The sequence below is a fragment of the Pyrus communis genome, chromosome 11 (genome assembly GCF_963583255.1).
Source record: "Pyrus communis chromosome 11, drPyrComm1.1, whole genome shotgun sequence".
Taxonomy (NCBI): Eukaryota; Viridiplantae; Streptophyta; class Magnoliopsida; order Rosales; family Rosaceae; genus Pyrus; species Pyrus communis.
The window spans coordinates 495,813-510,803 of record NC_084813.1 but is presented as its reverse complement, the minus strand read 5'-3'; the positions used below and the strand labels follow the sequence as shown (position 1 = coordinate 510,803).

The 14,991-nt window shown below is 36.1% G+C and overlaps 1 protein-coding gene across 1 annotated transcript; it reads left to right on the top strand.

Annotated features, from left to right (window-relative positions):
- The first annotated feature begins 981 nt into the window (after positions 1-981).
- LOC137709525 (polygalacturonase At1g48100-like) lies at positions 982-3,095 on the top strand. Its single transcript, XM_068448611.1, has 5 exons — positions 982-1,584; positions 1,710-1,877; positions 2,010-2,054; positions 2,140-2,347; positions 2,432-3,095. The coding sequence occupies exons 1-5, from the start codon at positions 1,189-1,191 to the stop codon at positions 3,013-3,015; spliced, it is 1,401 nt and encodes a 466-aa protein (XP_068304712.1). The 5' UTR covers positions 982-1,188; the 3' UTR covers positions 3,016-3,095.
- The last annotated feature ends 11,896 nt before the right edge of the window (positions 3,096-14,991 follow it).

Genomic DNA, 14,991 nt, shown 5'->3' with positions numbered 1-14,991 from the left:
ATAAGGTAATGCTATATTTTTAAGTATCACAAATGGATAGCGTAGTGTATTATCGACCGCCCCACAGAGTTCAAAAATAAGCCATACGCAGTTGAGCCCACCTAATCATTTCATGATTTCAGGCAGAAATTTAGAAGATGGAGGGTTGGACCAGTTTGAAGTAGCTGCAGGCAACTGAGAATCCCTGGCGCTGAGAGAGAGAGAGAGAGAGAGTGTGTGACATCAGTGTGGTCGGCGAGGTCAGATATACCACTCACGTATATATGTATATAAATATTGGAGATGTATAGCTAATGGTGGGCTGCCCAACTCGAGAGCGAGATAAACTGGATCTGGAATCCGTTTCGGCCGAAGTCAGACCTCATTCCCAATTGCACTTGGAAAACCGAAAGGGACTGCATCATGCGTGTGTGTTTGCGGTTTGGCACCCGTACATGATGCTTACTCCTAAAGATGTCAAGTGGGATGAAATTGGAAGTACCTTAACATTGAGAAAGTGGGATATAAATCATTAATCATTTTTTTTTCTTTCAGTTTTAGTTTATATTTTCACTTTTAAAACTAAAAACTTTGTTAAAAAAACTGAAGGAGGGAAACTAGGGTTAGATCGAATCGTACTACATTTGAGACCAAAGAAAGTGACAGTTATGGGAAGAACATGGGGGGGGGGGCTTATGGATTTTCCCACCTTACCCACCCATTTCAATGAATCTTGTTATTTCGCCACCTTTTTCCAGAACCAACAACAAATAATAACAGTTAAATAAATTAAAAAGAGAAGGCCAATGCCTGAATGGGATTGGTCGGCTTCCTTTTCCCGCCCCATTAAAGTACTAAATTAAACAAGAGGAAGAGAGAGAACTAAAAGTTAGACTGACCTTCCACTAACCCTAGCAACACTTACTAGTAACTATTATATATAGAGACTCATCAGCCTTTCTGCATATATATATTCTGCATGAATTGTAAAACCCAATAAGCTTAACTTCTCACCTTGTGCAACTTGCTCTCTTCTTGTCCCACTAGTTTCTACTTCCCAAAATATAGGTTGCAATTTGTTCTCACATTTATCTCATGACAGTGACAAATTAACCCATAAATTTCTTGAATTTTCATCCATATATTTCAAGTGAAAAGTAGAACTTTTCTCTGTTATTTATAGAATCAATTTAAACCGAGCAACCCAACATGAAGAATTGCAAGTTGTCACTGCTTGTTTTCTGCATTTCATTCTTTTGCTTCTTATTAGTGTCCACCCAAGCCAGATGGCATAACCATACAAAACACAAGCACTCTCACAAGCAATCCCACATTTCACAACCTCCTTCCTCTGCACCTGAGCCGGCTAGTCCTCCCGAAGAGCCGCCTACCAATCCGGGCAATTCCTCTGATGTTTTCGATGTAAGATCATTTGGTGCTGTAGGAGATGGCCAAACTGATGACACCGCGGCGTTTAAGATGGCATGGGACACAGCCTGCCAAAGTGATGAATCTGCCCCAAGGATCCTTGTTCCCCAAGGTTTCTCGTTCATGATACAATCTACAATATTCACTGGTCCCTGCCTTGCGGGCTTGGTGTTACAGGTCATGTACTAATTCTAGGCCTTTGTTTGGATTAACCTTTACTTTATTTTAGGACTTTAGGCCGATTAGTTGATGAAGTACTAAATATTTTTTTGTTGGTTTTGTGTATATTTGGTACTGAGAAGGTTGATGGAACTCTAGTGCCACCTGATGGACCAGAGTCCTGGCCAAAGAACATCAGCAGGCACCAATGGCTGGTCTTTTACCGAGTCAACGAGATGTCGCTGCAAGGCGGCGGTGTAATTGATGGGAGAGGACAGAAATGGTGGAATCTTCCCTGCAAACCCCATAGGGTATTTTTTTTTTTTCTTTCTAAATTGTTCAAATCCTGTCTGATATATATTGGTGGTTTTGTGGGGGGTGGGGGTGGGGGGTGGTGTTGTGATTCAAGCAATTTCTGATCCTATGAAAATTTAATGGCACAGGGGATAAATGGAACCACATTGCCAGGACCATGTGATAGCCCAATTGTAAGTTGAAACCATTGCTTTTTATACGTAATCATCTATATATGTTTAGTAATGAGTTTGAATGACATGAATTTGAATAATGCAGGCCCTGAGGTTCTTCATGAGCTCAAACTTGACAGTTCAAGGACTTAGAATTAAGAATAGCCCCCAATTCCACTTTAGATTTGATAATTGTAAAAATGTGCATATAGAATCCATTTCTATATCCGCCCCTGCAAAAAGTCCGAATACAGATGGGATTCACATAGAGAACACAAATGATGTCCAAATTTATAACTCAGTCATTTCTAATGGTTAGCCTTAAACTACTTCCAAATCTTCTATTTTTTTCCTCAATTTTACCTGTTTGTTATTAAAACCTCTCTTGTGTTGTGCAGGTGATGATTGTATATCAATTGGATCAGGCTGTTATGATGTAGACATACGGAACATCACTTGTGGACCTGGTCATGGAATCAGCATTGGGAGTCTCGGAAATCACAATTCGCTGGCATGCGTCTCTAACATTACAGTTAGGGACTCGATAATCAAAGGGACGGATAATGGAGTTAGGATCAAGACATGGCAGGGCGGGTCTGGATCGGTATCTGCAGTAACATTCAGTAATATTCACATGGATAATGTTAGAAACCCTATTATGATTGACCAATACTATTGCCTTACCAAAGGGTGCACAAACCAAACTTCAGCCGTGTTCGTATCGGACATACTATATTCAAACATAAAGGGGACTTATGACGTTCGGAGTGCACCAATGCATTTTGCCTGCAGTGATGCTCTCCCATGCACTAACTTGACACTCTCAGAAGTTGAGCTTCTTCCTGCGGTAGGAGATATGGTATCCGACCCGTATTGTTGGAATGCTTATGGAGAGCTGCAGACGCTAACAATTCCACCAGTCTCTTGCTTGTTGGATGGTGTTCCTCGATCCCTACTGGGCACTTACGTTGAGCGTTGCTGATTAACTGGTCTGATTTGTAAACTTATCTACGTTTGTACAAAATTAGTAGAGGGATCATTATGTGAGTATAGAGGAGTTGTTTTATGTGCTCCTATAAAAAAATTATGAAGTATGTTCCTTTTCTTTCTTCCTTATCTTGATGTCCTATATATGAATTTTCTTTTCTTCTAATTGAAAAAGATAATGAAATTAAGTCCTAGCTAATCCACTACAATTCATCGGTAACCTTACACCCTGCAAGCATTTGTTGGAAAACATACAAATCGGGAAAATCAAGAGAAATGATTTCCGCACCTATCTCTTTTGAAACTTTTTTTTTTGTCCCTTAATTTTTTGTTAGTTTATTCAATTCAAAAGGCAAAAAAAGGAAGTAGAAGTGCAGGCAGAAAATGTTTAAATTAAAGAATGCCGAGACCAATCAAAAATATTTTCTTTCCTCTGATTCAGTGCACAAACACAATTATGTGAAAATGCATATAATATTGATAAATCGAGACATACCATGCAGACACAGGGCGGCCACCAGTTTAGAACTGTTCTGCAATATTGCAACTTAAAAAAATATATGTACTCCACCATTCTGGAATTCCCCATAATTCTTTCAAATGTTTATTCTGCTTCAGATCACAAATTACAATGAAAATACTAACCTTAGATTGAGACTTGGTTTGGTACTGAGGTGATTCTGAAAAAATATCTAAGACTTGGTTTGGTACTGAGGTGATTCTGAAAAAAACTGCTATAAAAAAAAGCTGTGAGCTGTTTTTGTGTTTGGTAAACACTCAGCTTCAGCTTTTTTTCACAGTTTTGGATGAAAAAAAGCCAAAAACAAGAAGCTGCAAAACCTAGCTTTGAAAAACCGGCTTTTTTTCACATCTGTTTTACATAAAAGTTTACCAAACACTCTAATACTGCTTTTTTTTTTTCAAAAGCACTTTTACAAAAAAGTTTACCAAACACTCTGCTGCTTTATTTCACAGCTGCTTATTCTTACAGCACAGCAGAAGTAGCTTTTTTTCAAAGCACAGCAATACCAAACCAGCCGTGAGTATGGTTTCTCTTCTTAAAAAATCAGTAAACCAGAAAAAGGCAACCATATTCACTATAGGGAGTGTTAAAAAACCAGTACTAATAAAAAACTTAATCCTCTCTGAGACTTCTTGATGCATAGTAAGCTTGAATACTTTAGTTCACCCTCTCAGCCGCAACAACAAACTCCCACAATTTAAAAGTCTAAAAGTTTTTAAAATTCGTGGTTGCTATAACTTTGTACTAATAAATTATAGACGTAAAGTTTATGTGACATAGCTAACTAGTCAGAATTAATTAATTAATGATGGATTTGGCAACATGATGACAGAATTATAAGACCCTTTGCTTCTAAGTGATTAACCCTAAAAAAAGTGTAAGATTCCAATTTTCTGCATGCCGATTTTGTTTTTGTATGTTAGATAGAGACAATTATTATATAAAAAATGGCATTCAAACTAAAAAAAAAATATATAAAATATAAGATACCGGGGAGTGACAAGATGAGAAAGAAAGGAAGATAATAGAAAAAGGAGTGTGATATTCGTATAACATTTTTTTACTTCTCACACATCTTTAAAAGTTGGACTTTCCATGGACTGTCTGTCACTTCATATTTTTTGCATAATGATTCATAATATTAGCACGAAAATTGATGTCAAATTGTGAGGTCACAAAGAGTCTATAAAGAGTTTCAATTTGAAAGAGTCCTCTTAGCATTTCTCAGAATAATGTCCAAGACTATGTAAGTGAGAAGATTAGTGTGAGAGTGAGTGAAGTTACGAGGATTGTCGACCACAGCTGCAGTCAGCAGCACTAGCTCTAAACCGAGAAAGGATGTGGGTGTTGAAGTGGAGGGGCGGGGGACAAAAGACAATCTTCTTTACCTTTCTTTTCTTGCACGCGCAGTAGCTACACACTAATATAATCATATATGTGTGTGTATATGGTATGATGCTTCAAGAATCAATGGTGTCTATGGAGTTGGGTTGATATGTATATGAGGATCCATTAGGGTTTGTGTGTAGACTTTATATATATGTATGCTCTGACAAAGTGTAGGTCGGTGCACGGGCTAATGTCCAATGACCACCAACCAAACTTCCCTTTGCTCTCTCTCTCTCTCTCTCTCTCTCTCTCTCTCTCTCTCTCTCTCTCTCTCTCTCTCTCTCTCTCTCCACATAGTTAAAATAATAGACCCCAACATTCATCTTGTACTTTCTTAGTATCTCATTTGTATATTAGTTTACATTCAGTGATGGGGCATACTCGTAGTCTTGTACAAAATTCTCAGCACCAATCAGAGTTTCTGAGAACTCTGAAGCTGGGATTTATATATAGGAAAATTCCCATATAACTATAAGGTCCCCTACCTTTTTCTATACTCTACATATTAAGCTCTTTTCAGGCCCATGACATTTTCTTCTCAGAACCTTAATTAGCTTCTTCATCCAACCATATTAAAATACGAATACAACTTACATTTTTTGGGGTTAATACGGGTCTAATGATTATCTAATTAACATGGTGTTGGTAAATTTTTAATATTAATTTAATTAAAATTGTCATTATTTGTTGTATGTGGGAAATTAAGATGATTGTCATAACTTCTTGCTGGTGGGAAATTAAGATGGTTGTCATTATTTGTTGTTATTGAAAAATTAAGATGAAGTCTTTTAGCCTTTCATATTTTGTAACTCTTGTAACCTCTGTTTTGTTAATTTGTGTTTATTACCATATTCACTAAGTGTGAGAATAAGCCTATAATTAGTAGCATTTTCTCCACCATCCTTTTATTGATTATCCCACTAGTAATTCCTCGACAACAATTATTGTTTATTCCTTCATTTTCCGTTTTACTTATTGGCCAAAGAAGGGTGTTCGTGTGGTGGAGTTTTAGACTCTTCCTTTTTGTGCAGATAGGTTTGAGTCACTCAACAATTCAGTTGGGCTATTGGACCGGTTCGTGAACTTTTGTCAAACTGCAATGGGCTTCAATCTCCTTAAAAAGAGCGAAATAATCGCGTCTCAGCCTAATTGTCCATATACTTCTTAGAACAACATCATATTTCCTTGTAATTTTCCACACATGGTATCAGAGTTTTCAAACATCTTAGTCCATGCTCTCTACTTATTTCTTAGTGTGAGGGATCGATCGACGAAAGCGCATTTGGTATGCATGACATTGCCGAGATATTCCCAAAATGTTAAGAGTTATTTTCTACGTATAGAACATGCATTAATTATTCGGAAAGTTGGAAGGTAAATAATGGCAGTGTACGATAGTGCTTGTGCTAGAAAGAGAAAGACAAAGAAAAAAAATGAGAGAGGATGAAAGAGGAGGAAAACATTTGAATGGGACAGAATCATACCCCGTCGTAGAAATGCCTGAAGTCGCGTGAATATGAGCATGGCAGGCTGCCTAAAGTTTACCCATAAAGAGAAAGGAATCTAGCTAGCCCACTAAATCCTCTCTCATCTACCCACCACAAAACATAGATAAATATATCGCAGTACTAGCAATTGCTTAAATATAACACGTAAATAAACAGTCATTTGTCATGGATATACTGAGAATCTATGGCAAATGACCGTACGTAACTATAAGAACATTAAGAACAAAACAAAAGAATCCATCACTCATCATCTGTTGTTGGTGTCTGTATGATATTTCTAAAGGCTCAACACTTAGAAATTCAACGTTAATTAAATCATATGAAGTGGAAGAATAAAAGTATTAGAAAGATCCTACAAGGTGGCACACGCATGACCAAGAAATCTTATAAATAAATATCTTTCGGTTTTGTATGTTGCATTATGATTTACAACCAACAGAAAAATGTATTTATTTATTTTTACTGCATGTTTAATTGTTTATATTAAATTAATCTTAATTATACACTTGAAACCCAACAATAACATTTACAAGATTCCACCAAACAAGAGAATTTATGAAGTTTTCCCAAAAAAAATTGTCATTTGTTGTTAATATTAGAGGTAATGTAAAAGTTTTTCCAAATTGTAAAAGTTACTTCGAATGAAGTGAAAATATTATTTAATTTAAAATAAAATCAACACAACAAACATAAAACGATGAGAGTGAAAAAAAAGAAAAAAGAAAAAAGTAAAAAGAAAAAGCAAATCGAGAGCATCATGAAGTCAATTAGGTGAGAAAAAAATTTGTTTATATGAAAGAGTTTTCTACACAATCATAGTTTATTGGAATTTTGTAATTTGGAGTACTACTATTAAAAAGATGTCATCATTGTATTTTAAAAGACAAAAGTCGATAAACTATAAGCACCGTAGTGGGGCGTAAACTTATTTTAAAAGCAAAATGTCTTACATTTGCCTCGACCAATTTTCTAATTTTTTTAATCTATTATGTCATGTTTATTTAACATTTAGTTAATCACATACATGCTTTAAAGTGTGTACTCATTTGCATGATAATTTATATTTTTTTTTTAAACAAAGATAATTCAAAATTTTTATAGATATTTAATATAGCAATTACACCTTAATTTTCCAACAGGACACTTGGCAGGAGCAAGGGTCAAAACCATGTTGAGAAGATCCTCGTCGGATATTCTTTGTAAAGATTCTGAAAATCTTCTAATTATATCCGTTTATTATACATCGTGCTTTCAATTTTTATCAGATACTGTTTATATTCAATTTTAAATAAAAAAATTTACAATAATTTTTTATCGTACGAAATATAATAAACGAATGTAATTGAAAAATTCCTACGATCCTCATTAAAAGAATCCAACGATGAACCTTCTGGAAAACGATGCAGCTGGAACAGGATTAGTATAGGAACTGGGCTTTCTGTGAGGGACAAATTTATAGAGTCAAAGTTGTCAGGGCCTAAATGCGGTTTTGAAGTGCGGTCCCTTGTATTTATTTCCAAGTTGGGTACAGAGTCTAGCCATCGCATTTTTTATTTGCTACAAAGCCCATCACATTTTAAAAGTTTCAAAAATGTAACAAATTGTAAATGTTTTTACCCCATTTGAACTATAAGCCTCTTGCAAATGTAGCAAAATCATATTAAAATGCCGTAGTATGAATTTAGAGAGTGAAGAGAGAGGGAGATCGGCAGAGAGAAGAGAGAAAGAGAGGAGTTGAGGAATTGTGTGTTGATATTCCTTATATCTTGTGCTTTTATATATAGTAAACATGATAGACTTTACATGTCATACAAATAATACAGAGTACAATAGGAAATATTTAGAAGATCTCATAGGATTTTTGTACACAATCACATTTTTAATTAAATATTAACTACAACAAAAACATACCAGTTGTTCAAAGAAAGGACATCGGGAACTCGAGAACTCGCGAGCTCCGGCGGGGTAACCTGTTACTCCAAAATGATCGTGGATCTTTCACAGTATTTTAAAGCTCAAAAAGGATCCTAAACGTTTCTACTAGGATCCTAGGCTAGTTTAGGAGTGGTTAGAACGTCGAAACGCTTGGGTCTGTCGAGTTTCAAGTTTGGCCGGTTATGTCGAGCTATTTTCCGATCGTTTTCAGTCCGTGTTAGGACTTCAAAGTGGTAAGATCATGTTCTACTAGTCCAGGGCTTTAATTTGATATAAATTTTATGAAATTTGGTTGAAAAATGGCGAAGATATTGAAGTTTGAAGTTTTTCTAGAAACCGGTGAGCGCAACGGTGGCGGGCTCAGGAATCCGGCGAACCATCAGAGAAGACAAGGAATATTCTGTCAACTTTGACGGAATATACTAACGGCGTAAGGTAACAATGTTAGTTTTTAGACGGTATATGCTGATATTTAAAGGAATATTCCCTAACGTCGTTAGGGAATTCGTCCGTGTGCCAGGCACTTGCCCACGCGTATGGCCGTGCCTTGGCCTGCACGTGGGACGTTGGAAAATTATTCTAAAAACGCTCGGGGTGTTAAGTAGGCCACGATAGTATATTCAAACACCACAATTGAGCAATGTATGACAAGTTATTTCATAGTGATGGTTATGTGCTTAAAAATAACATTAAAATAGTTGTTTCACATATAGGTGAGACATTTCCAAAGGATGAGCGCAGCCAGGAGAGACTTGGGGATTACGACCCGGCTACATACCAATGAGTGGGCTTTTGAGTTTTATATATATATATATATATATATGCCTTGTGTTTCCCACAAACTGTTTAAATGGTTTTTATGTTTTAAATGCCATGTCGTATGCATTACATATTAGAATATGCTTTAATATAGATGTGCATATTACTGCTCGACACTGTGGACACTCAGGTAAACTTCAAGTGAGTATATAGCGATGGTTGTGATGGTAGTGTATATGATTATGATGAGTTGCTTTCAGTGATTTATATCCTGCACCTGGATGTTAGTGCTCCGCTCGAGGGTAGGGCCTAGCCTTCACGTGATCGTTCACCTCTTGCACCATACACTCACCTTGGATCAAAGGCAGGTGCCAGCCTGTCGTACAGACTACATTAGGTGGTTCCGACTCGTAGGTGACTTGCGATACTTCGCATAGCCTTCACGTGATCGTAGCACTTGAGCGTACTTATTTACACCTAGCCTGTCGTACAGACCACATTGATGGTTCCGACTCGTTGTAGGATTTGATTTGATTGTTGAGTTATAGATTCAGCCGTACATGGCATGTTAGGTGACTTCGGCTGATATGTCACTTTATATTAGTGCAAGTCACCTGGCTTACTTATTCATGGTTGAGATGATTTTCACGACATACACATGGTTTTGTTATTCTCGAGTATAGTTTTCATATATGTTACAATATTATTTTCTAGGAAACTTATACGAGTTTTACGATGAGGGGTTAGTATATTTGAAAAGATAAATGGTTTTGAAAGTTTTTTTTTTTGCCCACTCACACTTTCTGTTTTACGCCCCTCCAAGTTCTAGATAGAAGTTCGTGTCGGTGGCTCACTAGGACTTCACAGCGGTTTTGACAGATATCCACCAGTGTAGGGTTTCTTTTATGATCTGTATAATTATTACTTAGTCTTATGGACTGCACTTCGATACCTATGCTCTGGTTGTGTGTGTCTTTACTTTAATCACTTTCACTCGTACTTATAGGCTAGTCTAAGGTAAGATAACTAGTGGTTGTTATTTATTCGCATTTTCATATCATTACCACTTCCGCACAGCACACATGGGTACGTCACCCTCTCGTGACGGCCAGCATGCCTCGATTGATGTCGGGGTGTGTCAAGAAAAGCCCTAACCACCAAGTTCATCAAAGCACACAATTCGGGTTTTTGAAATTTGATCAAACGGCTAAAGTTATTATAACTTTTAAAGTTGGCCCCTGTTTGTAGCCGTTTGATCAAATTTCAAATGCCTAAATTGTGTGCCTTGGTGGAAAGAATCATCTTCGGATCCTTTCCCCTCATAACTAGTGGTGATGTGATGGAGGAACCATTGATGGTGATGGGGTGCTGCTAGTGAGTTTTGGTGGCGGCGGTTGGTTTCATGTTCGTCTTAAGGAAAATCCTATCCAGTAGAGGTTTTCTAAGCATGAAAAAGAAGCTAGTGAGAGGAATTTCAATTTTATATGATCAATGAGTTTTTTGGGAATTGTTATTAACGTTCAAAAAATCTCATTCTACACTCTTCACAATTATTCTCATTCTACTCACAAGTGTTCTCATTCTACACTCCTCATAAGTGTTTTTTTTTTTTTTTTCTAATTATAGAAAGTTTGGAATGAAAAAAGAGATTTTTGGAATACCAATAACATTTTTTTTCTTTTTTTTTGTATATCAAGTTTACATGTTGGTCCTTACATGAAATATAAAACTATATATGTTATTTCAGTAACGAGAAAACAAATAAATAAGATTGTCCAAACATTACAAATCGAGATCTACATGTTAACTAACTTTTTTTTTTTCATACTGAGTTATAATTAATGAAACCCTTAAAAATCTAATACTTAAAATACCTAAAATATTATCATTTTTCAATAAGTTCTTGTTCGTATGTTCTCATTTCATCGACACAAGACATTATGTGAGGATGTAAAGTATACGTGGCATGTAAGTTATTCCACATAAGTTAGTCTCTATTATATATATATTATTTTGTTTTACCTTGTATTTTATTTTATTTCATCTCTCTACTACTTTTTCTACTGAACACATATCCTCTCTAGATCTGTGCAACCGAAGCCCAGGGATCAATGGATCTGGACCATTGAAATTTGATCCAACGACTGCAATTATTATAACTTTTAGGGGACCTCCTGTTTGTAATCGTTGGATCAAATTTCAATAGTCTGGATCCATTGATCACTGGGCTCTAATTGCACAGATTTTGAGAGGATCTATGCACTTTTCTACTTACCTTCTTACCAAACTTCAGAAATGATGGCTCACTTTGTTTGGAAATGGATCCTCTCCAGATTCATTCCTCTTAATTCACTAAATTAGGAGATCTGTATCGTTGAAATTTGATCTAACGGTTATAAATAGGGGCCCACTTTAAAAGTTATAATAACTTCAACCCTTAGATCAAATTTTAATGGTACGAATCCCCTAATTTGATGAATTAGGAGGAAAGAATCAGGAGATAATCCCTTTCCACTTTGTTTTACCTTATATTTTATTTTTATTGGGGTGTGCTATCGACATACCCCATTTTACTTCTCACACATCCCTTGATAATTTATATCCGTTGATCTTCTTCAATTCATTCGATCCGACGGTCGAAAATTAAAAATGTGTGTGAGAAGTAAAATGAGGTGTGTGGATATCCCACCCCTTTTTATTTCATCTATGTCCCTTTTCTCCTTACCTTCTTTCCAACCTTCAGAATTGATGGCCCCACCTTTGATTAACAAATATTTCTTGGCTAAGTTTACAATTTTTAAAGAGAAGTGTTATTGGTACTCCAAAAATCTCATTTTACACTCCTCACAAGTGTATTTTTCTTTCTAAATATAGAAATTTTGGAGTGTAGAATAAGAAATTTGGAGTACTAATAACAATTCCATTTTTAAATGCCAGTTATGAATTTAGAAATATTCTAGGGAGACAGAACTTGAGGTCCAATAACATTAACAAACGTTAATTGCGTGTGCATAACGCTAACAAACGTTAATGATGAATTATTAACTAAATATTAATTAATATATTTATTTCTTATTAATGATATATTATATATATATATATATATATATATATATATTCCTTCCTTCCTTCCCTGTTCCCAGACGCTGATTGCGCCGGTCAAAATCATAATTTAATAAATATATTAATTAGGGTCAAAAAATCAAAAATGAGGGTCCGTTGTAAATATCAAACCGTCTGTCAGTATGAAACGCAAGCCCGGGGTTTGGGACGTCAGCTGACATGCGTCACGCCATACACAATATCCACCCAACTAATAAAAAAAGTAGCAACTGGCAGTACTAGAACAGAATAAAGTCAAGTTCCATTCCCGGTGATGTCATATGTTCTTTGCAACTGGATTTTACCATTATCTCCATCCAGTTAGGGTACAAATATGAAATATGGAGTTCTCCGCAAGGCCAGCGGGGGTGATTTCGTCTTTCTGTCCTTATACTAAATCGGACGGTGAGCCGGGCTCCTTCTTAATTGATCACAGGATTCACAGTGCATATATAATGATGATGGTTTTTGGTGACCTCAACATGATTACGTCACTATGCATGTATAACTCTTTATAAGAAGTCAAGATTAGAGAGCAGCAGGGTAACCCAACAGTTGCCAACCATGGAAAATAAGAAGAAGATTGAAGACGATGATCAGGTGTGCTGGAAACATCAGGATGATGATGGACTCAAAGAAGAAGAAGAAGAGAGCGAGGAGATGAAGATGGAGAAGTTTTATTCGTTGATTCGGAACTACCACGATGCTCGTAATCGTCTAAGATTAAGAAACGCAACACGGCGGCCGCCGCCACAAGTTCAGAGTGATGATCATGAAGTGTTGTCGGACAACAAGGTCAACAGCAACAAGAGAAGAAAGAAAATGGGTGGTGATGATGATGATGCGGGAGGAGGAGGAGGTAGAGGAGGTGGAGGGAAAATTTGGGTGCCAAGTTTTGAGGTGGGGGATTTTGCCAACGAGGTGGAGTTTCGAGGTTCTCTTTATTCTTGTAATAATATTATTACTAGTACTGCTAGTACTGCAGAACAAAAACAAGATGATGGAAAGAACGAGTCCCTGGACTTGAAGCTCACCCTATAAACGAGTGTGTGATTTGCAAGTACATCTTAAATTAACCTGCAATTAATTAATTGAAGTTTCTTGTGTTAAATTAGGGTTCTCAGTTCTTGATGATGTTTAATTTGAATGTTAATATTTTGATCATTACTCTCTCCTGAAATATGAATCCAAGATGGATGAATTGGTTACTTGAGGGAGGCAGCCGCAGAAGAACCTCCGACTCAGTTGCTTGAGAAAACAGGCGAAATGACTTTAGGTAGGGATAGCTAAATCGACAGGGAAAAAAAATAAAAAAGAAATAAAAAATAACAAGGAAATTAAACAAATGCCCTTTATATGATGTTACTATCTGTTTGTGGTATAATGTGTTTTTAGGCAGTGGAATTGTACATGCGATGCATGCATTCGGAGGAGTGCGGAAAAGACGGTTTTCTTGATAGTAATATACATAGATTATTTTAGGGGTGTACTCAAATTAGGATTTGATAACATTTTAATGGATTTTAAAATTTGGGTGTATTCAAGGATTTTAAAAGTGGATTTTAAAATATTTTGAAATCAGAATGTAGTCAAATTAGGATTTTAAAGAATTTTAAAGAATACATTGAAATTCAAGGATAGTCGATTATGATTTTAAATGAGTCTGCAGATGTCTAGGTGTAGTGAAATTATCGAAGATTTGATAGGATTTTGATGAGTGATGAATTTTAATAAATTTGATGGTGTGTGGTATAAATACTAAATGCTATCAAGAATCCAACCCTTACGCCTTAGATTTCTTTTCACGCCAGATGAACAGTCTTCTCCATTTGAGAGGACCTGCTGTGAACTCAACCGTCTTGGACTTCCATGGCTGAACGTGAAATCTTTGCAGGCATGAGAAGATGTCCCAGCACCACCAACATATTTCTTCTTTCTTCACCGACTGCCCAAACATCTCACATAAATTCCTTTGCTGACGCTTCCTTTCCCTTCAACTACTTCTTATCTCTGTTGTACTTTTACTTGCAGAAGACACCTTGTTCAATTTTGCTTTGGTGCTTTTGAAATGTCACCATTCATTATTAAAACCAATCAACGTCACTCTCGAAACACATATTCTTTAGCTTGGGTTGGATCAATTCATCCACCCCGTATACATTCTACATGTTATTAATTTGTGCTATTACTACGATATGAAAATATGCAATTAACTAGTCCTTGGACTGAGGACTGTGATTTCAGACGGTGTAGTAGAATACACATAACAATTAGGGTTTCAATTGCAAAGAGTTGGAGAGGTTAATCTTAGCCATGAGATTTCATTAAAAATAATCCCACGGCCTTGCATGCAATTTCTAGTTTTTATTTTTATTTTATTTTATTTTTTAAAATCATAGGAAATCCAAGAAAGAATCCATACAAATCCATAGAAATCTACATAAATCTATCAAAATTCATTCGGAATTTTAAAATCTATTAAAATCTATCACCTAAAAAAAATTCATTAAAATTATTTAAAATCCAAATTGATTACATCCTATTAATCAGTTATATTGCATCACGTGAATGAAGAAGATCACGTGACACTTTATGATAGCCACAAAACAAAAGTCGTCAGAAGTGTCAGACCCTAAAAGCTTTTCTAATGTTTGATAAATACAGGGGTGAATTTTCTATTGTTTGGCATTGGTTTGTCAAGATGCAAAGAGGCATGAGCGCTTTAAATAGACTACTATGGACATACTATTCAGAG

Excerpts from the sequence above, each read along its gene's own strand:
- LOC137709525 (XM_068448611.1), top strand. The coding sequence starts at position 1,189 with ATGAAGAATTGCAAGTTGTCACTGCTTGTTTTCTGCATTTCATTCTTT. Across the intron at positions 2,055-2,139 it reads GACCATGTGATAGCCCAATT|GCCCTGAGGTTCTTCATGAG; the intron begins GTAAGTTGAAAC and ends TGAATAATGCAG. Across the intron at positions 2,348-2,431 it reads TAACTCAGTCATTTCTAATG|GTGATGATTGTATATCAATT; the intron begins GTTAGCCTTAAA and ends TGTGTTGTGCAG.